The sequence below is a fragment of the Salvelinus alpinus genome, chromosome 22 (genome assembly GCF_045679555.1).
Source record: "Salvelinus alpinus chromosome 22, SLU_Salpinus.1, whole genome shotgun sequence".
NCBI lineage: Eukaryota > Metazoa > Chordata > Actinopteri > Salmoniformes > Salmonidae > Salvelinus > Salvelinus alpinus.
Genome location: NC_092107.1, coordinates 26,050,602 through 26,077,753, shown reverse-complemented (window position 1 = coordinate 26,077,753; position 27,152 = coordinate 26,050,602). Strand labels below are relative to the sequence as shown.

At 43.4% G+C, this 27,152-nt stretch overlaps 1 protein-coding gene across 4 annotated transcripts; it reads right to left on the bottom strand.

The window, feature by feature from the left end:
- Positions 1 to 26: 26 nt before the first annotated feature.
- LOC139549763 (clathrin heavy chain 1-like) lies at positions 27 to 26,680 on the bottom strand. Of its 4 annotated transcripts, XM_071360519.1 has the most exons (33): positions 26,169 to 26,680; positions 25,092 to 25,299; positions 19,468 to 19,736; positions 19,024 to 19,185; positions 18,796 to 18,909; positions 18,492 to 18,665; positions 15,928 to 16,125; positions 15,543 to 15,743; positions 15,156 to 15,308; positions 14,887 to 15,009; positions 14,546 to 14,683; positions 14,284 to 14,448; positions 13,914 to 14,094; positions 13,606 to 13,769; positions 13,340 to 13,465; positions 13,071 to 13,213; positions 12,584 to 12,818; positions 12,348 to 12,470; positions 11,565 to 11,710; positions 11,224 to 11,407; positions 10,883 to 11,075; positions 10,052 to 10,209; positions 9,661 to 9,933; positions 9,331 to 9,498; positions 8,996 to 9,145; positions 8,676 to 8,807; positions 8,443 to 8,553; positions 4,981 to 5,151; positions 4,555 to 4,776; positions 3,856 to 3,876; positions 1,638 to 1,675; positions 1,482 to 1,557; positions 1,172 to 1,309 (listed from the first exon to the last, which is right to left on the bottom strand). In XM_071360519.1, exons 1-32 carry the CDS (start codon positions 26,208 to 26,210, stop codon positions 1,527 to 1,529), a joined length of 4,917 nt encoding a protein of 1,638 aa, XP_071216620.1. In that variant the 5' UTR covers positions 26,211 to 26,680; the 3' UTR covers positions 1,172 to 1,309; positions 1,482 to 1,526. The 4 variants fall into 4 exon arrangements, with proteins under 4 accessions (XP_071216618.1, XP_071216619.1, XP_071216620.1 ...); XM_071360517.1 differs by lacking the exon at positions 1,638 to 1,675 and having other exon boundaries at positions 27 to 1,309; positions 26,169 to 26,679; XM_071360521.1 differs by lacking the exon at positions 3,856 to 3,876 and having other exon boundaries at positions 26,169 to 26,679.
- Between the last annotated feature and the right edge of the window lie 472 nt (positions 26,681 to 27,152).

The following is a 27,152-nucleotide window of genomic DNA, read 5'->3' as shown; positions in this document are numbered from 1 at the left end:
CAGCTCAAAAGTACTTCGGGAATAGATCAAGGTAAATACAGGCTTTTATTTCCGACCATTCTCAACAAATCACTGTATGCTGTAGTACTGAGATCTAATTCTTCATAATAACCATTGAAATACATAACCTACAGGAGTGTTACTGATCTAAACAAGTTGACATTAGGACACCAAAAGGAGCCTGTCCTCCAATTCCTCTATTTGTTCTCAGAGCCAATCGCACTGTCCGAACCAAACGGGACAGCTCTGTGGAGGACGACGAGTAGGATCGCCACTTTTTTTAATGATCCTTCTTATGTACACACAAACATATGGTCACCTAGAACACCACAACACCTGGCATACACAGACCTCAGCACAAGGAGGGTGGTGAGTAAATACACATGTACGGGTCTGCAGTCAGCCTTCGATCGCCCCTGCATATACACAGACACAGTCTCACGCACAAGCACTGTACACAGCAAAACAGGTCACCTAGATTAAAACACACAGAGTCAACAAAGGAGGACTAACATCTACTTGACTGGAGAGCCAGTATAGGCCAAGGGGGATTCAAATTCTTATTTAGATCATTAGATCACACACACTCAGATACATACGTCTATGCATTTAAAACTCCATAAAGCTACACGCCTGTGCAGAATATACTATTGTTACTTAGTGTTGCTAGCTATAGTCATTGAAGTGGCAATATATGTTCAAATATTATGTAACCTTTTTTCAGAATATACAATAATGAAATGCATTATACATACAGACAATAGACAATGTAAACTGTTCACACGTCCAGTACATCAAAATTAAGAGTTTCTATTAGTTTCTTCTCACGACAGTGCAAATCAGATGTTCCAACTACTTCAAAAAGGCTAACTGCTTCTTTCTAAGGTCCACTTAAATACATAACATAAACCTGTTAAAAAAAATCATTAAAGGAAGTGTTCAGTAGTCATAAATATGGAATGTGGAAAACCAAGAAAAAAAAGTGGTCCAATTTCTGTTCAAAACAATACAAATAAAAGTAATTCATTGCAGTTAAGGGAGAACAGAATAAAAATTGAATGAGCACAGGTTTGCTTGATGTTTGTCTATTCTGTGAGTAGAAGAGCATGGTAGGCTGGTGAGGAACATAAGGAGAGACAAACAGATGACTTAGGGGTCGGGGTGGTGGGCATTCACATGCCGTAGCCAAAGCCAGGCTGGGGAGGCTGGCCGTAACCGGCGGGTGCTGCTGGGTAGCCGTAACCTCCATAGCCAGGCTGGGGGGGCACAGCCTGACCAGGGCCTGAAGTGAGCATGAGCTGGGGCGTGCCTGCAACACAAACAGAGGACACTAGCATGAGATCATGCCAAAACTGCTAACACAAACACACTCTAAAGGGTTAACATTGCCTAGGTGCTAAAAATACAAAGCAAAGCATAATAGGCCTGTGTTTATAATATATAACAAATAGAGGGGAAGGGTTATGTAGAGGTCGTCATACCATAAACAATGGGCTGGGACTCGGTGTTCTGCTCCTCCTGTTTCCTTAGGGACTCGGAGGCGTCAAGCTTGTCGACCTGAGGCAAGCAGAAAAGTGAGCATGTTAACCAGACACAACCAGCAAGGGGAGCTCTAATGAGACGCCCTTATAACTGACCTCTGGGTTATTTCACTGGCTGGCCGATGGGACCATTCCTGACAGGCAGAGACAAATAAATTCAAGATTAAAACAGGCTGCAAGTGGCAGGCCATGCTACGGGTTTGGGAGTTTTCTTTTTTGTCAGGCATTGTCACTAGTGGCTACTGGTGTTACTAGCTACCAATCTTGACCAGCATTAGGGTTGTAAACGAGTCTAACTTCAGATTAGACACACACAGCTAGGCTTAAACAAAACACAATGGTCCCACCATCCAGCCACCAGATGAATCCATTTCCATGTGTTTGGACTGTATGTGGAGAACCAAACCCATTTCAACAGCTCTAATATGGTCCAACGTCACAGAAACTGAACTACCAGGGATTACAAGCACTACCACAAATGCTAACAAGAAAACTTTCCCTACCATGAAGTAGAACAAACATATCCAACGAATCAACTGGAAACCACAATAATAAAAAAGCTCTAAAATGGTAAGATTATATTTATATTAAATTGTCGACCAGCAAATATGGCAAATCTTTATCCTGTCAGTCCTCTTGATTAGTTGTTAAGCAGCTCAGAGCAGGAATTGTAAGACAAGATAAGACTGACAATTCACAAGAAAAAGCCAGCAGCGTCTTGAATGTAAGTGAAACACACAACCTATGCATCCTGAAAATTCACAATATCACTTCTAGAAAAGCATAAGTCAACTATGAGTATACTTCTTTCCTGTCAGATCACAACGTAGGGTTCAGTTCTCTACATACTTGCCTTCTGGCAAAACAGTCAGTACGTTGCTTTAAGATACAGGTAAACAGGCTGTAGGTTCATTGAAGGGGAAAGAGACATGCTGAAGCGGCAGTTAGGTTAATTTCTCTGTTTAGAAGAGTGCATGAGAGGCAGAGAGCCACAGTGGAGGGAGTGTGAGGATGAAGGGATGGTTTGTACGGCCAGTCAAGGCGTCGCGAAGCAGGCACAGCCAACAACGATGTCTCCTAGCCTGTCCAAAGTGCTGCAAATGCTATGGAGGGGGAAACGCATGCTTGCCCTGAACACACTACAAGTTTGTAACACGCGTTCCACACCCTAAGCACACGCAGTACCCCACTTGTCATTGGAGACCACACTTAAGTTGTGGAATAGCAAAGAAACTACAATGCAACTAATAACAAATCAAAGGAACAAAATTATAATAACATACAAAAAACGTCTACATACATGTTCCAATTTTTATTTTCTTTAACTAGGCAAGTCAAGTGAGAACAATTTATTTACAATGACTGCCTACCCCGGGCAAACCCGGACGACGCGGTGCCAATTGTGCGCCGCCCCGTTGGGGCTCCCAATCACGGCCGGATGTGATTCCGCCTGGATCTGAACCAGGGACTGTAGTGCCTCTTGAACAGAGATGCAGTGCCTTAGACCACTGCGCCACTCAGGAGCAGGATATTTAACATTAAAATGTTACATTTTTTACTTTGCGAGTTAATTCCGTAAACAGTTATATAAGAAGGAACTCTGAAAGAATGGTCACTTCATCAATTTCCATACAGAGTATGTTCTACACTCCCACTTTACAGCAGTCTACAGCTGTGCATAGCCAAATGTGAGGCTACATAACTTCACTATAAGGACAACATTGAACAATTCAAATGTGGTCCCAGGGCTGTTTTAACATACATTTCAGTACAAATCAAACCTCATTACCCTACCAAGGTTGTCCACTAAATGGCAAGTGGTACAGATTCTCACAGACTCAAGCCAACAGCAGCTCAGTGATATTACAGACAGTGGTAGTTTTTAATTAGTATCTACAGGTCTAAGGGAGAGGATTATCTGACTACAGTAGGTTGTCCTTTCCTGTTCCTGGACAGTTACTGAGTTTGCTGGTTTATGTGGACAGCCTCAAAGGAATGGAACTAAACATCCCTCTGTTTTGGTGTTGCTGGGGTGAATGAGTTCCTGAATCCTGATTGGTCAGTCACTGATTCAACCCTGGAACAAAGAGCAAAAGCTAACAGAGCCATTCCAAACCCCAGCAGCTCCCCAAAGGCAGGGTGGGAGAGCACCACTCCAGAAGACTCTGGGTGGGTTGTCTAGTCAAGGTGTGGAGTCAGAAGCAGCAGTGACATGGGAGGGGACAGACTCATGCAGTTTCCTCTAGTTTCACTCCTCCAAACTACAGACTACAGGGGGTCAAAAAGAATGACTGGAAATGGACTGGACTTTCACCTTTTCCTTAATCGCATCAACCTGAAAGGGAATTCAGAGAGGCAACTTAAGGAGAAAAAAAACACTGAAACTCTCCCTCAACAGAGAGAAATGTGGAATCATCAAATCAACAAAGAGAACAGAAGAAAAATCACAGTGAGAGATGGAAATGAGCCACTTTTGATACAAATGCAAGCTCTAGTACAATTGTTGATGTGGTACTTTTAAGTTAGAATTACAATATTTATCAAACAGATATATTTTATATCAGCAGACTTGTTTCGAAAACATCATTATATTAAGCATAACACAACATGCATCATTTTGTACAAGAGCCCCCCCAGTAGACTATACTACCATTTTGTTCCATCACAAGAACTGATAGTTCTGGTATTTCTTGCCATATGACAAATATATGTGGCATAGAGAATACTAAGCAGTATGAATCTCCTGACGTTGAAAAGTAGCAGAGATGAAAATCAAAAAGAAACATGATTACCGGTATCAGGATCGAGATAAACAGAACAGGATGAGCTCGGCTGAAGTTGTGGTTGTTTAAAATCTCCTAAAAGGTGAACTTAAATTGCCTAAGTAAGTGCATCACCATGTTAACAGTACCTACTTTTCACTGGAGACACTGATAGTCTGGTAAGGGTTAGGTCATGTATAAAATACCCTATGGGGTGAACTGCCATCCGAGGCGTGGCCAGCCTAACCCACCTTGGAGAGGTACTCCCTCATGACCTGGATGAAGTAGGGCATGGAGAAGTCCATGATGTTGTGCCTCCAGGCCGTCTCCAGCACTACGTCAGGCCTCAGCAGGTCGTAGCAGGTGAAGAGGCAGGCGGCAAAGCACTCCTTCTTATCCTCCTCCAGGAACCAGGCCAACAACTCCTCAGCCAGCTCCACGTCTTTTGACTCAGACGCATACTGCATGGCGTCCTACACATCAAAACACCACAGACATGCACATCAAAACAGGGGAGACACATGGGGAGATAATTCAGACTGAGTGACATATCTAAAAGCAATGATATGACCCACACATTTTACAAAAACAACAGCAGCATGGGTATCTGTGTGAGCTGAGGGTCACTGGTCTGTAGACAAAATATTAGTTGATATAAAGTTGAGGAGAAGCTGGACCTTGTAGAGTTTGTCCTTCTTGCAGAGTTCCACGCTCTGCTTCCAGCGGTTGTTGCCTTTGAAGAGGTAGGCAGCGATCCTCCTGAACTCAATCAGCTCGTGCTTCTCCAGGCCTTGGGCCAGGGTGATGTTGTCAAAATTGTCGTAGGCATCGATGGAGGCACGCAGGGCCTGGACAGGACAGAGTAGTAACAAGAGAGAAAGTCATTTGCATGACAGATAATGGATGCACATTCTTTTTCAACAAAATAATATTTTCAATGGTAATTTCAGTGTTTTCAGTTTCTTTTCTCCACAGTATGCATAACAAAGCGTACAGTGAGAAGAAAAAGTATGTGAACCCTTTAGAATTACCTGGATTTCTGCATAAATTGGTCACACAATTTGATCTGATCTACATCTAAGTCACAACAAGACAAACACAGTCTGCTTATATTAATAACACAAACGAGTATATTTTCTCATGTCTTTATGGAACACACCGTGTAAACATTCACAGTGCAGGTTGGAAAAAGTATGTGAACCCTTGGATTTAATAACAGGTTGACCCCCTCATTTGGCAGCAATAACCTCAACTAAAAATGTTCTGTAGTTGCGGATCAGACCTGCACAACGGTCAGGAGGAATTTGACCATTCCTCTTTACAAAACTGTTTCAGTTCCACAATATTCTTGGGATGTCTGGTGTGAACGGCTCTCGAGGTCATGCCACAGCATCTCAATCGGGTTGAGGTCAGGACTGACTGGGCCACTCCAGATGGCCTATTGTTTTCTGTTCAAGCCATCCTGGTTGTTGATTTACTTCTGTCTAGTGGGTTGTTGTCCTGTTGTGTCACCCAACTTCTGTTGTGCTTCATTTGGCGGACATATAGCCTAACATTCTCCTGCAGAATGTCTTGATAAACTTGGGAATTCATTTCTGTCGATGATAGCAAGCTGTCCAGGCCCTGAGGCAGCAAAGCAGCCCCAAAACATGATGCTCCCTCCACCATACTTTACAGTTGGGATGAGGATTTGATGTTGGTGTGCTGTGCCTTTTTTTCTCCACACATAGTGTGTGTTCCTTCCAACGAACACAACTTTAGTTTAATCTGTTCACAGAATATTTTGCCAGCTGCTCTTTTGCGAACTTCAGACGTTGTAGCAATGTTTTTTTTTGGACAGCAGTGGCTTCTTCCGTGGTGTCCTCCCATGAACACCATTCTTGTTTAGTGATTTACGTATTGTAGACTCGTCAGAGATGTTAGAATCATTCAGAAATTTCTGTAAGTCTTTAGCTGACACTCTAGGATTCTTCTTCACCTCATTGAGCATTCTGCGCTGTGCTCTTGCAGTCATCTTTGCAGGACAGCCACTCCTAGGGAGAGTAGCAACAATTTGTCTTACCGTCGACTGATGAACAGAGGCCTTTAGAGATACTTTTGTAACCCTTTCCAGCTTTATGCAAGTCAACAATTCGTAATCTTAGGTCTTCTGAGATCTCTTTTGTTCGAGGCATGGTTCACATCAGGTAATGCTTCTTGTGAATAGCAAACTCAAACTTTGTGGGTTTTTTGTAGGGCAAGGCACTCTAACCAACGTCTCCAATCTCATCTCATTGATTGGACTCCAGTTTAACGGACTCCTGACTCCAATTAGCTTTTGGAGAAGTCATTAGCCTAGGGGTTCACATACTTTTCCCAACCTACACTGTGAATGTTTAAATGATGTATTCAATATAGACAAGAAAAATACAAGAATGTGTGTTACTAGTTTAAGCACACTATGCCTATTGTTGTGACTTAGATGAAGTCAAAATTTATGCAGAAATCCAGGTAATTCCAAAGGGTTCACATACAGTTAAAGTCAGAAGTTTCCATACACCTTAACCAAATGCATTTAAACTCAGTTTTTCACAATTCCTGACATTTAATCCAGGTAAAAATTCCCCGTCTTTGGTCAGTTAGATCACCACTTTATTTTAAGAATGTGAAATGTCAGAATAATAGTAGAGAGAATGATTTATTTCAGCTTTCAAGTCTTTCATCACATTCCCAGTGGGTCAGAAGTTTACATACACTCAATTAGTATTTGGTAGCATTGCCTTTAAATTGTTTAACTTGGGCCAAACATTTCGGGTAGCCTTCCACAAGTTTCCTCCGGAAAGGCCGATTCCTCCTGACAGAGCTGGTGTAACAGTCAGGATTGTAGGTCTCCTTGCTCGCACACGCTTTTTCAGTTCTGCCCACACATTTTCTATAGGATTGGGGTCAGGGCTTTGTGATGGCCACTAATACCTTGACTTTGCTGTCCTTAAGCCATTTTGCCAACTTTGGAAGTATGCTTGGGGTCATTGTCCATTTGGAAGACCCATTTGCGACCAAGCTTTAACTTCATGACTGATGTCTTGAGATGTTTCTTCAATATATCCACATAATTTTCCATCCTCATAATGCCATCTACTTTGTGAAGTGCATCAGTCTCTCCTGCAGCAAAGTACCCCCACAACATGATGCTGCCGTGCTTAAAACTAAACGTGCTTCACGGTTGGGATGGTGTTCTTCGGCTTGCAAGCATCCCCCCTTTTCCTCCAAACATAACGATGGTCATTAAGGCCAAACAGTTCTATTTTTGTTTCATCAGACCAGAGGACATTTCTCCAAAATGTACGATCTTCGTCCCCATGTGCAGTTGCAAACCATAGTCTGGCTTTTTTATGGAAGCTTTGGAGCAGTGGCTTCTTCCTTGCTGAGCGGCCCGTCAGGTTATGTCGATATAGGACTCGTTTTACTGTGGATATAGATACTTTTGTACCCGTTTCCTACAGTATTCCCAGGGTCCTTTGCTGTTGTTCTGGGATTGATTTGCACTTTTTGCACCAAAGTACGTTGATCTCTAGGAGACAGAACGCATCTCCTTCCCGAGCGGTATGATGGCTGCATGGTCCCATGGTGTTTATACTTGCGTACTATTGTTTGTACAGATGAACGTGGTACCTTTAGGCGTTTGGAAATTGCTCCCAAGAATGAACCAGATTGGGGAGGTCTTTATTTTTGTTATGAGGTCTGATTTTCCCATGATGTTTGAAGGTAGGCCTTGAAATACATCCACAGGTACACCTCTAATTGACTCAAATGATGTCAATTAGCCTATCAGAAGCTTCTAAATCCATAACATAATTTTCTGGAATTTTCCAAGCTGTTCAAGGACACAGTCAACTTAGTGTATGTAAACTTCTCACCCACTGGAATTGTGATACGGTGAATTATAAGTGAAATAATCTGTCTGTAAACAATTGTTGGAAAAATTACTTGTGTCATGCACAAAGTAGATGTCCTAACTGACTTGCCAAAATTATAGTTTGTCAACAAGAAATTTGCGGAGTGGTTGAAAAACTAGTTTTAAATGACACCAACCTAAGTGTGTAAACTTCTGACTTCAACTGTACTTTTTCTTTCCACTGTATGTTAAAATATCTTAGTACCGCATAGTCTTCCTCCGTGATGAAGAGGTTGTTAAGTGCTTCGTTGACACCTTTGTTGTTGTGGTTCTGCACTGACCGCAGATACGGCTTGACCAGTGACAGCTGCTTGGTCTGGAGGTGGACAGAGAAAAGTTCAGTCAGTGGACAGTCAAGCAGGTCGTTCTGAATGCCAAATATTGACATACAAGATAGATTGTAAGCTATCAAGTATGGACAGAGTAGCGTCCCAGTACCTTCATGAAGAAGTTGACAGCGCGGGTGTGGTCGAGTCGTGGTGATAACACTATGAGCAGGTCGTTCAGTAACAATGGTTTGAACTCCAGGTAGAACTGGATAGCCTTGTAGTACAACTCCACATTGGCCACCTGGTACGACAAAGCATCATACATTCAGCTGCAGGATGTGGATTTCTATTCAGTGACAAATACTTGGTCTAATACAATGACCATGGAATACATCTTAACCTTGAGTGACGAACATGAAATGTTTGCAAATCTAAAACATGAGATCCAGTCAATGCTGAGATTGGGTGTTGTTGCAGTCAGTCAGTTACCTTGGTGACGATGTCTTTGAACTGTCCTTCCTTCCAGGCATCGGAGGGGTGGCTCATCATGGTGATGATGGCATTGTCAAACTCCTCATACTTGTCATAGAGGAAGACCAGCTCCGCCCACAGGTGGGCCTGCTCTGCAGCCCTCAGGACCTGCAGACACACATTAACATTATCTTCACCCACCTCAAAACAGCACACTGAGATAGTCACTGAATCTCTCACACACACACACAAATAACATATGAACAAATAAAATAGGAAGACTATTGCAGATCATTTGAATCCCCTTGCATATAGACATCTATGTGGCAGTGTTCTTCCTCTCCCTCTCTTACCTTTGGAATGTTGACTCTGGACCAGAAGAGCTCCAGGTGCTCCCTCATCTTCTGGGGTTTGAACTTGGAGTAGAGGATGGCCAGCTCGGTGAACATGCCCATGTGAGCCCGCTCCAGGCCCAGGGCTGCCTCCAGCATGGTGATCAGCTCCTCAAAGTAAGCACGGTCCTAGAGACAAACACAACCATGGCATCTTCAATCAACACAGGACCATTAAAAACACATTAATCACATGCTATGGTATGATTGGGTTAAAAACTCTTGCCTGGATAAGGCAATTGCTATGAGAGTGACTATTGGTAGTAATTGAACCAAATGGTAGTACCTTACCTGGTAGTAATTGATGAGCTCCTCCAGTTCATCAGCATGGACAACAATGTGCAGGCCACACATCTGGGCCAGGCGGAACTCATTCCCATCCACACAGGCAAAGCACACCTCTTTCCAGGTGCGGGTGCTGTTGGCCTTGCGGGCTCCGTCCACGGCGGCCTGGTACTCTCCCAGGTGGACCAGGGTGGACGCTAGCCGCCCGAAGTTGGACACATTGTTGTAGAGCAGCTTGGCCGCATCATACATCTTCTCATCATAACACCTGTCACCCACCTGGCATAGAGAAAGACAATAAGAAAACGTATGATACTGGTCAGCAGTGATGGAGAGGGATGTGTCAGGTAAACCTTTGTGTGTGTGGCAGTGTGTGTATATCGTGTTTGGAGAGTACCTGTTGTATGTGGGCGTTGTTGGGTCCATTGATGAACTCCTCCAGTTCAGCCAGGCGGTTGGTCTTGGCCAGTGCGAAGATGAGCTCTGTCTCTACGTAGGACTCGCGTGACTTCTTACGGGCCATCTGAAGGAACTTCACCAGGTCCTCCCAGTTACCTGAGGATAGTAGGGGAACACTAAGCCTTTTTCCCCTCGCCTGGTTGCCATCTCTGTTCAGCTATTACATTCCACTCCTTGTACTCTGTCATTTGCCCAGATACTGGTCTTTCTTCAATTCTGAACATTCTATAATTTGAATCATGATTTGATCGTGATTCGATAACCCTCACAGCTATCCTTACGCAAATATTGAAACTATCACCTTTTTTTCCTCTCTCAGATTGTGTTGGTGTCTGGTTGCTCGGCAACCATTTTGTTTCTCCAGACTAAACCAGTTGGTCAAAAGTTTAGCTCACACCAAAATTCTCAAACTAAATACATACTGCAATTCCAGCCACAAGACATCTTAGCTTTGATTTTATGCCTTGCCTAGCTAACAGCTAAATGTTTGTTTCGAGGCGCCACATGTTGTCATGGGAAATATGAATGATTTCATTCAACCAATGAGCAACATCGCCAGAAATTCAGCTGCATATTGAAGGTTGAGATCGGAGAAAGGCCAGTCTCTTTGGCATATGACACAAGGAGTGGAACCAGAGACTGGTACCCAGACTACATTACCCCCATTTAGATACAGCATGTGAATACCTTCACCTCAAATGGTAAGCCTACATTGAAAAATGTGGTTGCTCGCATGCTGGACATTACTTGGAACAATGTTGTCTCTTACCGCTCTGGGCTGCAGCCTGGCCCACCTCCATGTAGGCAGAGGGGTCGTCAGCCTTGATGTAGGAGTCGATGGCCTCCTTCACCAGACCCTTCTGGAGCTGAGCCTTGGCCAGCTGGCTCCACACTGGAGGCTCATTGCAGCGCTCAGCAAACTCATAGGCCCGGTCCAGGTTCCCAATGTGCTCAATCAGAACCTAAAAACATACAGAAATAACTTTTGCCAAGTTCACCTCTTGATCTGTAGAATTCAAGCAGAACAGTAGCATTGTCCACAATGTGAATTGAACCAGCAACCGTTTGGTCAATGGTCCATTTCCCAGAGCAAAAGACTTGACCACTGACCTGCACGGCAGAGGTGTTGACGTCAAACTTCCTGAAGATGGCGAATGCCTCCTCAAAGAGCTCGTTGCTGATGGCGATGTTAGCGATGTCGGGGGCGTCGTAGTTGTCCAGGCGGTTGATGTACTCCATCACACGGGTACGGTCTGCCTTGATGGCTGTTAGAATCAGCAGGTTCTGAAGGTTTCTGAATAAAAACACAGATGAATTCTGCTCAGCATTGACAAAGTAAAACAACAAAAGTTTAACATTCTAAAGCTTCCCGGTATTGAAAGAGCAGACACACAATGGACAGCTCAGTCTGCCAGTGAGCACAGATAGTAGAGCTACAGTAGCCCTAGTACCTGTGTTCACTGAAGACCGAGTTATCCAGAACGATCTTCTCCAGCAGCTCAATGAGTTCGTTGGGGAGGTCTGCAGTCATGAAGGCCTTGACTGTGACTGACACCTCCTCTGGGTCCTGGGTCTCAGACAGGGCAGTCTGAACAACCTGATAAAAGATAGAAACATAATCAACATCATTCATTACTCCAGAATGGAGGAAATATAGCCACTTGGAGCCAAAATGGGTCACAAATAACAATTTAACCATCATGAGAAATATGAGGAAAGTGTGGGTGGGGCATCGCAGTAGAGGTTGGGACAATGGTTTTAGTGAGGATGATGTTTGCGTTTCTTATTTAGAAAAAAAAAGTTTATCCCTTTCTCGCTATCCAATTGGTAGTTACAGTCTTGTCCCATCGCTGCAACCCCCGTACGGACTCGGGAGAGGCGAAGGTCGAGAGTCGTGCTTCCTCCGAAACACAACCCAACTAAACCAATGTGTAGGAGGAAACACTGTACACCTGACGACTGTGTCAGCGTGCACTGGGCACGGCCCGCCACTGGAGTCGCTAGTGTGCGATGGGACAAGGAGGAGCCCATCCCAGCCCAAACCCTCCCCTAACCCGTACGACGCTGGGCCAAATTGTGCACCGCCCCATGGATCTCCCAGTCGCAGCCGGCTGCGACAGAGCCTGGATTCTAACCCAGAATCTCTAGTGGCACTGCGATGCAGTGCCTTAGACCACTGCGCCACTCGGGAGCCCCGATGTTTGCATTTCTAACATGCAGGAACAGGTCCATACCTGGTCGATGAGGGGTCTTCTGAATGGGTTACTCTCCAGCAGCACGCTGGCCCACAGCTCAGGGTCTTTACGGCGAACCAGGTAGCGAGACAGACTCTTGAACAGAGAGTTCTCATTGCACACCTTTACAGGAAATGTAAGATGATCAGTATCAGGCCAAACATATGCAAACACTGCTAAATTACCATTTCAATGTACTAGTCAAGTTCAAATGTATTTCTTATTTCCCCACTCACATTAATGAGCTCCTGGTCACACTGTCCTCTCTCGTAGGCCACGCAGGCCAGGTGTGGGTCCCTCTTCTCACAGTACTTGCCCACTACGCGGCTGTCGTAGAAGGTGTTCTCACGAAGGAAGCGCTCTGGGTTGTTGTTGCTGTCGATGTAGATCTTGGCCAGGGCATTGTGGGTAGCTGGCTCCTCACAGCCATCATGGATACGGGCCTCCAGCCAGGGTAGGAGCAGCTTCAGTCTGGAGACAACACACAGATACATTTTCAAGTTTCAGGCGCTCATAAACTAGACATATTTCCACTTTTAACTGAGTCAAACAGCACCATCTTTCATCTTTTTTCATCACTACTTTCTCTTTCAGAAGTAATGTCACAATTAAATGCACTACAGCTGCAGTTGGTGACAAAAACAAGCCCTCGCAAGACAGGCCCCTTTAATATAAAGCCAGTCTGGGCTGAGAAATCTTTCTCCCTGTCCCCACGCTCCTTACCGGTTCCTCTTCTCCACTTCAGCCACCAGTTCATCAGTGGAGAACTGTCCTTTCACCACCAGGATCAGACTCTTAATCACATCCTCAGCACAGTCCACATCCAGCAGCCCTCCAATCACCACCGGCAGACGGCTGGGGTTCACCTGACACACACACATACATATTTTAGTTACAGAACATTTATAAATCATACAGCGGCAGTGACCCTTTAATTCAGTGTGAATAAAGAAGCTGTAAAGTCCTACACAGGTTAATAGGAGGTTGTATACCTTCTGCACATAGATCTCAATGTATTTCTGCAGGGTGTTGCGGTACAAGTAGAGGACCAGGTCGTGGACAAAGTCGAAGCGGTCACACACAATGATCAGGGGTAGCTGATCAGTCAGCTTAGCTTCCTGGGAAGAGGCAAGATTGATATCAGCTCACAAAATCAAACTAACATCCAGACCTGGCTTTCAGGGTAATTAACCAAATAAAGACTGAAGTATGCTGAGCTGTGATGTCATGTTGCAGTATGCCTCCTTTTCTCCCTTACCTTGAGGAAGTTCTTGACTCGTTCTGGGTCGTAGCAGTTGCTCTCTCTGCAGATCCTCTCCACCTCTTTGATCTGTCCCGTCTTACAGGCGGCCTGGATGTACTTGAAGTGGACCTCTGGGTCCTGGCTGAAGTTAACGATGGAACCCAGGAAGTAGAACAGACCTGGAATGAACAGAGACAGAACTTAGTCCCTATACAGATAGAGCGAAAGGAAGATCAACTGTGGTTGTTGAGACACTCATGACCATGTTCCATGCAGGTGAGGATAAGACTAGGTGGTTTGAGTCAGGTGTATGGTCTGCTCACCTTCGAAGCTCTTGAAGGACTCAAAGAGCTCGGTGAGGGAGTTGGTGGAGAGCTGCTCGTGGTACTTAGAGGCCACCTGGACACATATTTGCAGGTTTTGACGGATGTTGGCCGACAGCATGGCCCGAAGACACTCCAGAGAGTCCTCCACTGATAGGGAGCCAAAAAAGTTCACCAGCCACTGTAGGACAGAGTCAATATATATACAGAGTCAGTGCACAGACAGAAGATGCACACATTAGTCAAGGTCACGTTTCTTAAGAGCAAAAAACAACAAACACACACACCGCTCTCCAAGACTATTAACATTCTGGTCAAGGACATTCTATTCCATGCAGTGTGTGATTGTGTGTTAGATAGTCTCCTATACCTCAGGGTTGAGCAGGTGTGTGTGCACCACAGCCCGTTTGATGTCGTACAGGTCGGTGTAATGCTCCAGAGCCCTCTGCAGCAGGCCAGCCTTCTCACACAGCTGGGCAACGTGGGCACGGTCGTAGTGGGTGAACATCTGGTTGCCCAGGATGGCATCAGCCACCTGAAGTGGGAAAAAAACAGCATTCATTTAAAATAGAGTCCTCGAGTCAGTGGAACAAAAAACATAAAATTGCTGTGGGTGTGATATGCATGTGTACCTGTGGGGCGTGGACCAGGTTCATCTCCAGCAGGCGTGTCTGCAGAGGCCCCTCAGCAGGCCTGTTGTTTTTCAGGGCGTCCAGGAGGAAGGAGGTACACTGCTGGATCAGGTTATACTCCATAAACACGTCAACGATCTGAACAGGGAGACAGACCGACACAATACATCAGCTACCACACATCATTCATGTTACTGTATACAGCCATCATTTGATACAGCCACCTCACAGAAAAGCAATGAACCAGGTTTTTTCCATTCAGCAAATTTAAATATAAAGGGAAATAGGACGATAAATGAATTCTTGAGGTGGTGAAGACGTTTGGCCCTTTGGCCTCTGACCTGTGTGATGTCAGCCAGCGGCTCCTCGTCCTGCACCAGCATCTGGGAGAACTGTAGGCCTTGTTCTGGACTGATTCTCATCACGTTCCTCAGCAGGAACATCCAGTCTGGGGTGTAACCCACCTAAGTGTGGAAATACAGAAAACATATTGTATAGTTCAAAATTGAACACAATCTAATTTGACCATATTACAGAACTCCATTTTGTGTCAAGTCAAATGTTATATTGGACAGGTCTAGTAGATACAAATAGAAATAACACCACTAACCTTTTTGGCGTAGAGGACAATTTTCTGGAACTGTCCGGTCTCAGCGAAGCACTGGATGACCTTGTTGGGCACGTTGGCCCTGAGATAGACGCTGAGGGCCAGAGTGGGGTCCACTGACTTCACCAGGTCCCCCAGCTCCTCTGAACACTCCAGCTGTAGAAGAATACATGCAATGTTCATTCATTGAGACAACTCACAACAAGCTGTGAATTCCTAACCGAGTCCTAGCCAGCCCAATAGTTAAAGGGATATTTGAACAGACCAGTGCTATACGTTGAGCAACACATAATTGGAACATAAAACTGTAAAGCTCAATGTTGAACATCCGAATGTAACAGTGAACATAGCTATAGTATCAGTTTATTATGATAACTATGGTTTCCTTGCCTTGTCCTCTTTCAGCCATTTCTCCAGCAGCTGCTTGCGTCCCTGCTGTAAGACGGGCCTGCACAGCTCCAGGGACTCAAACTTGTTGAGCTGGCCCTGGTCCAGCAGGATGCCAAAGTACTGCAGCAGGGGAGAAGTCTGGCCCGGCTGGGCTGGCACACTCTGGAATTTACGGATGGTGTCTGGGGTACGCAGGATACCCTGGGGAGGAGGAAAGGTGTGAAAAATGCAAGATTACATTTTAAAAAGTGTGAATATGATAAAAGACAGAACGAGTAGAAGAAGAAAAAACATCCACAAGACGGAAATGTGTTTTTCAAACAAAATATCATCCCACAGATAGGGATTATGTCATTGTTCGGTCGTTTTGGTGCATTGGCAGTACCTTGGGAGCATTGGCGGCCACCTTGGCAGCCTCAGAATAGTTCCCTGCAGCGAACAGGGTGTTGAACTTGCGGGCGAACAGCTCCTCGGCCCCGGCCAGGTTGTTGCGCACGGCCATACGCAGGGCCAGGTCTGGGTTCTGGAGCACGTTGGTGATGTAGGGGATGATGTTCTCCTCCTCCACACACACTGACAACACCTGGTCAAACACATAACACACAGACAAGGTTAGAGTCCACTCCTACACAGACATGAAAATATGTGTACTATTACATTAGTTTATATGTGGAGACAATTGTAACAAAATTGGTATATCATTCCTTTGTTAATCTCATATTTATTCCAAATTGAATTGACTGTAAAAAAGATTTACTGCTGGAATAGAGAATGGTATTTGTGAATTAGGCTTGGTAGATTCATGTACACAGATGGCCATCCCCATGGAGCAGTGTGTGTGTGTATGTACAGTGGGGAGAACAAGTATTTGATAACCTGCAAAATCGGCAGTGTTTCCTACTTACAAAGCATGTAGAGGTCTGTAATTTTTTATCATAGGTACACTTCAACTGTGAGAGACGGAATCTAAAACAAAAATCCAGAAAATCACATTGTATGATTTTTAAGTAATTAATTTGCATTTTATTGCATGACATAAGTATTTGATCACCTACCAACCAGTAAGAATTCCAGCTCTCACAGACCTGTTAGTTTTTCTTTAAGAAGCCCTCCTGTTCTCCACTCATTACCTGTATTAACTGCACCTGTTTGAACTCGTTACCTGTATAAAAGACACCTGTCCACACACTCAATCAAACAGACTCCAACCTCTCCACAATGGCCAAGACCAGAGAGCTGTGTCAGGACATCAGGGATACAATTGTAGACCTGCACAAGGCTGGGATGGGCTACAGGACAATAGGCAAGCAGCTTGGTGAGAAGGCAACAACTGTTGGTGCAATTATTAGAAAATGGAAGAAGTTCAAGATGACGGTCAATCACGCTCGGTCTGGGGCTCCATGCAAGATCTCACCTCGTGGGGCATCAATGATCATGAGGAAGGTGAGGGATCAGCCCGGAACTACACGGCAGGACCTGGTCAATGACCTGAAGAGAGCTGGGAGCACAGTCTCAAAGAAAACCACTAGTAACACATTACGCCATCATGGATTAAAATCCTGCAGCGCACGCAAGGTCCCCCTGCTCAAGCCAGCGCATGTCCAGGCCCGTCTGAAGTTTGCCAATGACCATCTGGATGATCCAGAGGAGGAATGGGAGAAGGTCATGTGGTCTGATGAGACAAAAATAGAGCTTTTTGGTCTAAACTCCACTCGCCGTGTTTGGAGGAAGAAGAAGGATGAGTACAACCCCAAGAACACCATCCCAACCGTGAAGCATGGAGGTGGAAACATCATTCTTTGGGGATGCTTTTCTGCAAAGGGGACAGGACGACTGCACTGTATTGAGGGGAGGATGGATGGGGCCATGTATCGCGAGATCTTGGCCAACAACCTCCTTCCCTCAGTAAGAGCATTGAAGATGGGTCGTGGCTGGGTCTTCCAGCATGACAACGACCCGAAACACACGGCCAGGGCAACTAAGGAGTGGCTCCGTAAGAAGCATCTCAAGGTCCTGGAGTGGCCTAGCCAGTCTCCAGACCTGAACCCAATAGAAAATCTTTGGAGGGAGCTGAAAGTCCGTATTGCCCAGCGACAGCCCCGAAACCTGAAGGATCTGGAGACGGTCTGTATGGAGGAGTGGGCCAAAATCCCTGCTGCAGTGTGTGCAAACCTGGTCAAGAACTACAGGAAACGTATGATCTCTGTAACTGCAAACAAAGGTTTCTGTACCAAATATTAAGTTCTGCTTTTCTGATGTATCAAATACTTATGTCATGCAATAAAATGCAAATTAATTACTTAAAAATCATACAATGTGATTTTCTGGATTTTTGTTTTAGATTCCGTCTCTCACAGTTGAAGTGTACCTATGATAAAAAATTACAGACCTCTACATGCTTTGTAAGTAGGAAAACCTGCAAAATCGGCAGTGTATCAAATACTTGTTCTCCCCACTGTATGTGTTTGATACATAAAGATGGAAAGGAGCAGCAGGCTTGGAGGGTTAGCGAGCCAGGAGCTTTATAAGGAGATTAGGACGCCTGACGGGACCTCCAACTGTGTTTCACATGGTGCTCACTGCTGGAGCTGGAGGCGCCGTTTGAGCAGCTATATACAAGGCTTCCCTCAGCCAAGGTCACCAAGTGACACACACACACGTCAATCATACTCTTAAGAGACAAAAGCACACTGCCACACAATTTCTAACACACACTGTTTAATAAATGGAACTCTCAAACCATCACACAGGTATAGTATTTGTGATTTCTGAGGAGAGCTGGAGCAGTGGGCTCTACAGACATGGATCAGCTTTCCATCCTCCTGAATATTTAAAGGCTCGGTGTGTTTCGGACAGGAAACTCATTGATCAGCTCACTGGTATTTGGTTACTCCTGATAAAAGGACTAACACACTCCCCTTCACTCCCGGCTACCCAGTGGAGACTTACCTGTCCTTTCCTGTTGACTCCAATGATGCCAGCGGTTGGTTCATGTGGGGCTGTAACAAAGATGGTCTCCCCACTGATCCTGTTCATGTAAATACAGGTGCCAGTCTCCAGGTCATACAGGTGGATGTAGCCATATTTGGTGATGAGAAAGACAACATCCTGCTTAGAGCTGATCTAGAGGACAGAGAGCAGGGACACAAGGCTTCAGTAGCTGTATCATAGCGGGTATTAATGCTGAGGCCCTGCATGTCTGTATGGAATAGGTATGAGTGCTTGTCCGTCTACTGTGAAGTGGTTCCAGTACCTGCATGGCTACAGGGAAGTCATTCTGGGCCTCAGGAGGGAAGAACACGTCCACTGCCTTCTTTGGAAATGGCTGATTGCCTGTTGGTGGGGTCCCCACTTCAATTATGTGTAACTAGAAAAGCAAAAACATATTCAGAAGAAAAACAACATCTCCCGTTTTTCTCCCCCCCATTAAATTACAGCACTTGCTGACTACTCCATGTCCATGCTGAGCGGAGAGTCCTACCTTTCCTCCAGCTTGCCCTCGGACAGCGAAGCAGAACAGTGTGGATTCCTCTGTGTTGCCCTCCATTTTGAACTGGGCAAAGCCTGCGGCGTGGCCCTCAATGGGCTGGGACACCTTCCTGTCCACAGAGTACAGCTGCATGGCTCCCACCACACGGTTTTGCTAAAATGAGGGAAAACACACTTGTGTTACAGCAGTCTTTTCCAGTGGTAAATAAGCCTTCAGGGCAGAACATTTCATGACGCTGTTCAAGCTTCAATACAGCTAAAAAGCAAGAGATTAGCCTCTATCAGGTCAGTGTATTGCTGTACAGTAGTGTGGACACTCACACGGATTAACTTCTATGACCAACTGATTATAAATTTTAAAAAATGCAAGTCACTTTACAGTAGATTACAGCTAGTGTCAACCAGAAATACAATCTAATTCCTTCTATTTCAGTACCTGTGCTGAAATTCCAATGAGAAGCAGCCATTTCTGTTTGGCGTCGGTGCGGTAGTTGATGATTTGACAGCCTGCAAGGCTGGAGTGTCGGTCAAAGACTTTGACCGGCTGGGAGTCTCCCTCCATGCTCCAATGGTAGACGGCATTGTCTGTGACAAGTGCTACAGTGTTGAGGGAGATCCACTTCCAGAAAGTGACATCATCAGTCATGGTGTGAGCCTTCATCTTGCTCTTCATCTCAATGTTGAAAATCTGGAGGGTTTTTGCAGCTGAAAATTCATACAGAAAAAAGGTATGATGATATAGCACTTGCCTAGTTAAATAAAATAAACATTATCACCACTAACTAAAAATAAACATTATCACCACTAACTAATGTCAACTACTAATCCCACACACAAACATTAGACTATAGAGGAAATTAAAATACTGTAATAGCAAATTCTACGTGATTTAGAAATATTGGTAGTCGTGGTTCGGTGCGAGCACCCCTAAATGACCATACAAAACAGCACTTGCAATGTAGAAAGCAAGACCACAGCGGACAACCAATAATATGGTCAGATCTGCATTCAGTTATGAAAACATTCAATACAAAAAGGCAGAAGACATTGACCAATCCAGATGAGGCTAATAAGCAACAACCTCTAGGGACTGGGTGAATTGACAACTTACAAACAAGTGCCTTCAGAAAGTTCATACCCCATAACTTATTCCAACATTTTGTTGTATTACAACCTGAATAATTCAAAATGGGTTAAATAGATTTATCAACCATCTATGCACAACACCACATAATAACCAAGTGAAAACATGGGTTTTTAAAATGTTGCAAATTTACTGAAAATGAAATACAGAAATTTCTCTTTTACATAAGCATTCACACTCCTGAGTCAATACTTTGTAGAAGTACATTTGGCAGCAATTACAGCTTTGAGTAGTCTTGGGTATGTCTATCAGCTTTGGACAACTGGATTTGGGGATTTTCTCCCATTCTTCCTTGCAGATTTTGTCAAGCTGTTAAGTTAGATGGGGATCAGCAGTGAAGTCAAGTCTTTCCACAGAGTTTCAATGGGATTCAAGTCTGGGCTTTGGCTGGGCCACAAGGCCTTTTACATTCTTGTTCTGAAGCCATTCCAGCGTTGCTTTGGTTGTATGCTTGGGGTCATTGTCCTGTTGGAACATAAATCCTGTCACCAGTCAAAGTCGTTTGTACTCTGAAGCAGGTTCTCATCAAGGACTTGCCTGTATTTTGCTCTATTCATTGTTCCCTCTTTACCAGTCATCCCCATAGCATGATGCTGCCACCACCATGCTTCAGGTAAGGATGGTGTTAGACAGGTGATGAGCTGTGCCTGGTTTTCTCCAGACATAGCGCTCTGCATTCAGGCCAGAGTATCTCATTAGACCACAGAATCTTTTGCCTTATGCTCTGTCTTTCACGTGCCTTTTTGCAAACTCCAGGCGTGAGGTCATGTGCGTTTTTCTCAGGAGTGGCTTCCGTCCAGCCACACTCCCTTAAAGCCCACATTGGTGAAGTGCTGTAGAGACTCTTGTCCTTCTGGCAGGTTCTTCCAACTCAGCCAAGGAACTCTGTAGTTCTGTCAGAGTGGTCATTGGGTTCTTGGTCACCTCCCTGACCAAGGTCCTTCTTTCCCGGTTGCTCAGTTTGGTCTGACAGCCAGCTCTAGGCAGAGTCTGGGTAGTTCCATATTTTTTTCCATTTCCCAATGACGGAGACCACTGTGCTCTTGGAAACATTCTAGAAATTGTTTTATACTTTTCCCCAGATATATTCCTCATCACAATTCTCTCAGACATTATGATATAGGTTCTGCTCTGACAACTGTTGGACCTTACATAGACAGGTGTGTTTCTTTCTAAATCATGTCAAAACAATTGCATTTGCCAAAAGTGGACTCCAATCAAGTTGTAGTGACATCAAGGATGATCAAAATAAGTTGGATGCACCCGAGCTCAATTTCGAATGTCACAGCAAAGGGGTGTGAATACTTATGTAAATTAGATTTCAGTATTTTATTTTCAATCAATTTGCAAGCATTTCTAAAAACATGTTTTCACTTTGTCATTATGGGGTATCAACAAATTTTTTAAATAATTTTGAATTCAGGCTTTAACAACAAAAGCCAAAGGCTGTATAAGGCCCTTCTACTCAAGTTCTAACGTATCTGCTTAGTTATAAGTCAACTTCAGGGGTGTGAATCTGGAGTTCAAGCAGCTCTACAGGATTCCTAACCCACTATTAATCCTGAGATGAATGAAGGAGTTTTGGTTGGGTCTGAATGCAGATTAACGCAAGACCACAAAGCACAAACAGATGTGATGAGGTACGAGAAGTGTCTTGGGATGCACCGACTGCCACCAATTTAATTTCAGGCTTTCCAATCACTGGCTTATTATTGGAACAACGAAAGACTTTCCTAGTCATTCATTTCTTGTGGCTGTAGCCTATGATGAACCTGCTATAGTTTTCACATTTTACCATCGAAAAGCACAGCCTACAGTACCAGTCAAAAGTTTGTGCAAAGCTGTCATCAAGGCAAAGGGTGGCTACTTTGAAGAATCACAAATATATTTGGATTTGTAGAACACTTTTTTGGTTACTACATGATTCCATGTGTGTCATTTCATAGTTTTGATGTCTTCACTATAATTCTACAATGTAGAATAAATGAACAATGTAGAATAAATGAAAACCCTTGAATGAGTAGCTGTGTCCAAACTTTTGACTGGTACTGTACGTCTGCCTATAGGCCTACGTGTCCTGTTGTGTAATCTTAAACACCTGGACTACAAATCACAGACCTTAAAAAAAGAAGAAAAAAAAAAGGCTAGCCCATCTAATGCAGAGATATGACACATTTGATCACTTATCTTACCTGACAAGTAAACAATTAAAATATAATAAATTATAGGCTACATAAAGACCAATATACAGGGGTGGGGTGTCAAATCAACATTAATCAATCAACACAAAAATACAAATGAATTTGGCTACCATAGTCCAGCATTGAAATAAATACTGCATATCAGCTTTTCCTGTAGTCTAATAATATGCAGAATCTGCAATACATTTGGTCTCTGAATAGAAGTCTCTCTTACACTACAGTCAAGGACGCACTGACAAAATCATGCAAACCATGACTACTTCGGCCTATAGGCCAAGACCAGCTCTCAAACTGGATATAGTCATAATAGGTGCACGAATAACAAATTATCAAAAGTTATCCCAAGGATCTTGCTTCAGAGGAATATTTCACCGTCTCAGCCAGTGCAAGCCTTGATCTCTAGGCCATTGAGACAGTAGTATGCAATGTGCCATAACGGGGACTTGTCGATATAAAAAGGTGCACATTGGTACATGGCATACGCAGTAGAGGTCGACCGATTAATCGGAATGGCCGATTTCAAGTTTTCATAACAATCGGAAATCGGTATTTTTGGGCGCCGATTTGACGTTTATTTTTTATTTTTAACACCTTTATTTAACTAGGCAAGTCAGTTAAGAACACATTCTTATTTTCAATGACGGCCTAGGAACGTTCTGCCTCAGATTTTTAACCTTATCAACTCGGGGGATCCAATCTTGCAACCTTACAGTTAACTAGTCCAATGCTCTAACACCTGATTACATTGCATTCCACGAGGAGCCTGCCTGTTAGCGAATGCAGTAAGCTAAGGTAAGTTGCTAGCTAGCATTAAACTTATCTTATAAAAAACAATCAATCAATGACTGCCATTGCTCCAATGTGTACTTAACCATAAACATCAATGCCTTTCTTAAAATCAATACACAAGTATATATTTTTAAACCTGCATATTTAGCTAAAATAAATCCAGGTTAGCAGGCAATATTAACCAGGTGAAATTGTGTCATTTATCTTGCGTTCATTGCACGCAGAGTCAGGGTATATGCAACAGTTTGGGCCGCCTGGCTCTTTGCGAACTAATTTGCCAGAATTTTACGTAATTATGACAACATTGAAGGTTGTGCGATGTAACAGGAATATTTAGACTCATGGATGCCACCCGTTAGATAAAATACGGAACGGAATAAACGTTTTGTTTTCGAGGTGATAGTTTCCGGATTAGTCAAAGGTCTATGGTTTAGAGAGAAATAGTCGATGCGTTATAATTCCTGTAATAACTTGCGGCTGAATTTGAAAGGGGTTCCTTCGTTATTTTACCGTTCATGTCGTCCATAGAGAATGTCTTGATCTACTTCAAATAAGGTCTGTGTTTCGTGCAGGCTTAAACCGCCTCGACGTTTTGATACCCGTGTAAATCTCACTAGGATAAGGTAACGTTTGTCAACATATTTTCATAAATCCACTCTACAAATGTTTTAATCTTCGCTTATATTTAGCCAATATTGATCAGTTACCTTGTCCTATGGATATCTACACAGTTATAAAATTGGCACGGTGATGTAAGCCTACATGAAACACAGACCTTATTTTAAGTGAATCTAAAAATATCCTATGGAATAAATGAAGGAACCGCTTTTCAGATTTTGCTAGAAGGTGTCATGGGAATTATGACTCGCACTTTGGTTGTCAATTCTTACCATGCCCATTATTAAAATAGGATTTCCTGCATATAGAAATTAAAGTTTTTGTTTTCAACATTCATCACAGGTAACTCTATTTTTATTCAAACAGTTGAGAGTATTTGTCTCCTAAGCAGACTCTTCAGTATCATTGTCACTTCAGAGCTGTGTGTGTGTGTGTGTGTATTTATGTATTATATTAAGTTAAAATAAAAGTGTTCATTGTTCATTCAGTATTGTTGCAATTGTCATTATTACAAAAATGTGTGTGTGTATGATATATATATATATTTTTAAATGTTTATATAAAAAATAAAATAAAAAATTCGGCCGATTCATCGGTATCGGCTTTTTTTGTCCTCCAATAATCGGTATCGGTATCGAAAAATCATAATCGGTCGACCTCTAATACGCAGATGTTTTTACTTCAGGGATTTTTTTCCTCTACCCTAGAGGTCTTGATGAACTTACTTGTATTTCCATATTCTGTTTGTCATTTATCCTATATCCTCCCGCTCTTTAAATCATCCCCCTTGTGCTTCCATTCTACTTTCTAACACTCCTTCCTATGTAAACAGAACATACACAGTACTGGACAGATATTCCAACACAGTGCAAACATGATTACAACTTCCACAACTCATGATATATAAAATCCAACTCACCGTCTGCAAACATATAAGAAAGCATTAAGAAACGAAAAGAGCAAAAACAAGCAAAATAGACAAGCATTCATGATTGTATGACAATTTTATCAGTGTACAAAGGAGTTAAATAATTTCAAATTTGACTATAAATTGCAAATTACAAGCAGTTTTACTACAGGCCTGTATATGGTCATTAACACACAAAGCAGAATGTGACAGGTCTAGATCAATAACTTGCTGACAAACATTAGGACAGCAACACACAGGGAAATGATGGTCTACAGCAGTCAAAGTTGTAGTTAACCACTTAGTTTGGGTGAATTCAATTGTTAAAAACACAGCCTCTGTACATATTAGTTGAGTCAAAGGAAACAGTTCAGGGGGTTGGGGTAAGTGGAAGTACTTACCTTTGAGTGCAATAACTTTGCTAGCAGGGTTCATGATGGCGCTATCTGCAGAGATGGGTCTACGGATGGGAGTGTTGGGGTCGGCCATATCAATGATGACCACCTGTGCCTGCTCGCCCACCTTCTCTCTTATACAGATGAACTTATCAGACTCCATAGTCAGGGTGCTGAATCCAATGTTAGCTGGGTTGATCCCCAGGTTCTGGAGCTAAAGGAAATGGAATTACATTTATTGAATGATTTATTGAAAAAACTATTGCTAGCGTGACTGTGTTGCAGAGGTGGTTCTGTGAACACTGCTTGCATGATGAGTGAGTAATCTTGTCTGAGACCTGAACATGTTGGCTCCTGTCCTGGAACTAATGCCTTAGCTTTAGTTCAGTGGGCTAACTGGCCTCAAGGCCCATGCACAGGCTCATTGATTAAGATGTTATGTTGATGATGATTCGTGATGTAGTTAGCCATTTGTAAAGACTCAAACGCATTACCCTTTTATCATGCTATAGCCATATAGCTAGCTACATCCAAATAAATAATACTAGTACTAACTAGCTAGCTATGCTGTTTTGACCAGCATAGAACTACTGTCTGTTGATTAAGCCAATTTAGATTACTCAACACCTGCCTTACTTGAATGAAGGTCCAAGGTAATCTAAGATCAGTGTCAGACTAGCAGACATAGCTAAATGCATCTGGCTGTTATTGAATAGACTGTCACGCAGAAATATCATCGTTCTAGTTAAGTAGTTAGCTATTAAATATGTTTGAGTTAGCAGGCCAATACAAATAGTAGCGGTCATACGAAAGCAGTTTTAACGTTACGTTTGATGGCAACCCTAGAAAGTTAACTGGCTAGCTGACACACTGTGGTAGTCTTTTCGCTAGCTAGTTAACATAACATGGCAACGGGGGAGGAGAGGTCATTCATTTCGCTGCAGGTGTTGGACTGCTAGCTACAGTTATCTTAGCTAGCTAGTTAGCGAAAATCATCAAACAGTCGAGAAAAATCTGGAGGTGTGTAGCGCGATAGCTACACTACCTGGTCACGATTAGTATTTAACTATATTGTTTTCATACCTGCAGGTGCTCCTGGAAGCGGATAGGTAGTATTTGTGCCATTGCGGGTTTTCCTTTGCTTCTACGGTGTCCTGAAATTCTAGCTAAGCAGCTACAATAGCTGGCTAGGTTAGCACTGTGCTAGCTACGACCTCCTCACTCACGATTCGTAAATCGTAGTCAGACAGTGAATATTTACGTCCAATCAATGTGTTATTTTGTATATTTTCTTAGTCGTGATTCCAAAATCGTATGTCAAGTGTAGCCGCCGGATGTTTGTGCGTTTTCTCCACTGCCTGAATGGATGGCAGTGGCTTTAGCACTGATCTCAGTCCAAACCTGCAATGGCGGCAGAAACGACTCAGAATCAGAGATGGAAGAGGAAGCGAGATATCCCACTCCAAGTGTTTTGTTTATACGGTTAATGAACTAAGCCGACAAGACCAAGCTGCTGTCGCATTGAGAACCACCCCTTAAGTAAACCGGAATTGTGAAACATTTTCAGAGTTAAACGGCCTGAGTAAAACATCTTCATTTGCCACCATCTTTGTCAGAATGTTCTCAATCCGGAAGCAGCTGGGGATATCTTGGGAAGGACATCCCAACATGATCGTTCCATCTGTGATTTCATCTTTGCTTTCGACATGGAACGGTCTAAAACACACTTTAATGTGTATAATTGGCCAAACACTTATTGACTCTTATTTTACAATTAGTTCCAATTTTTGTCACGTCATTCGCCCTTTTACATCAGTTCCGGATTAATCACGCTTCAGACAGGCAGCTGATTTTGAATGCACCCTCTGCATGAATACGTTGATATGTTTCAATATCGTGTCTATCACAGGGTCTCAGCTCTAGAATTACTGATTTGTCATTAAATAAATTCAAAACATAGAACAGCACCTGTCATGCATGCTACTGTCCATAATGTCCTGTAGTACTGTCCCATGCAGGTCCTTTCTGAATTATTGTATAATTTTGTGGATAGCCTACCATTTGATC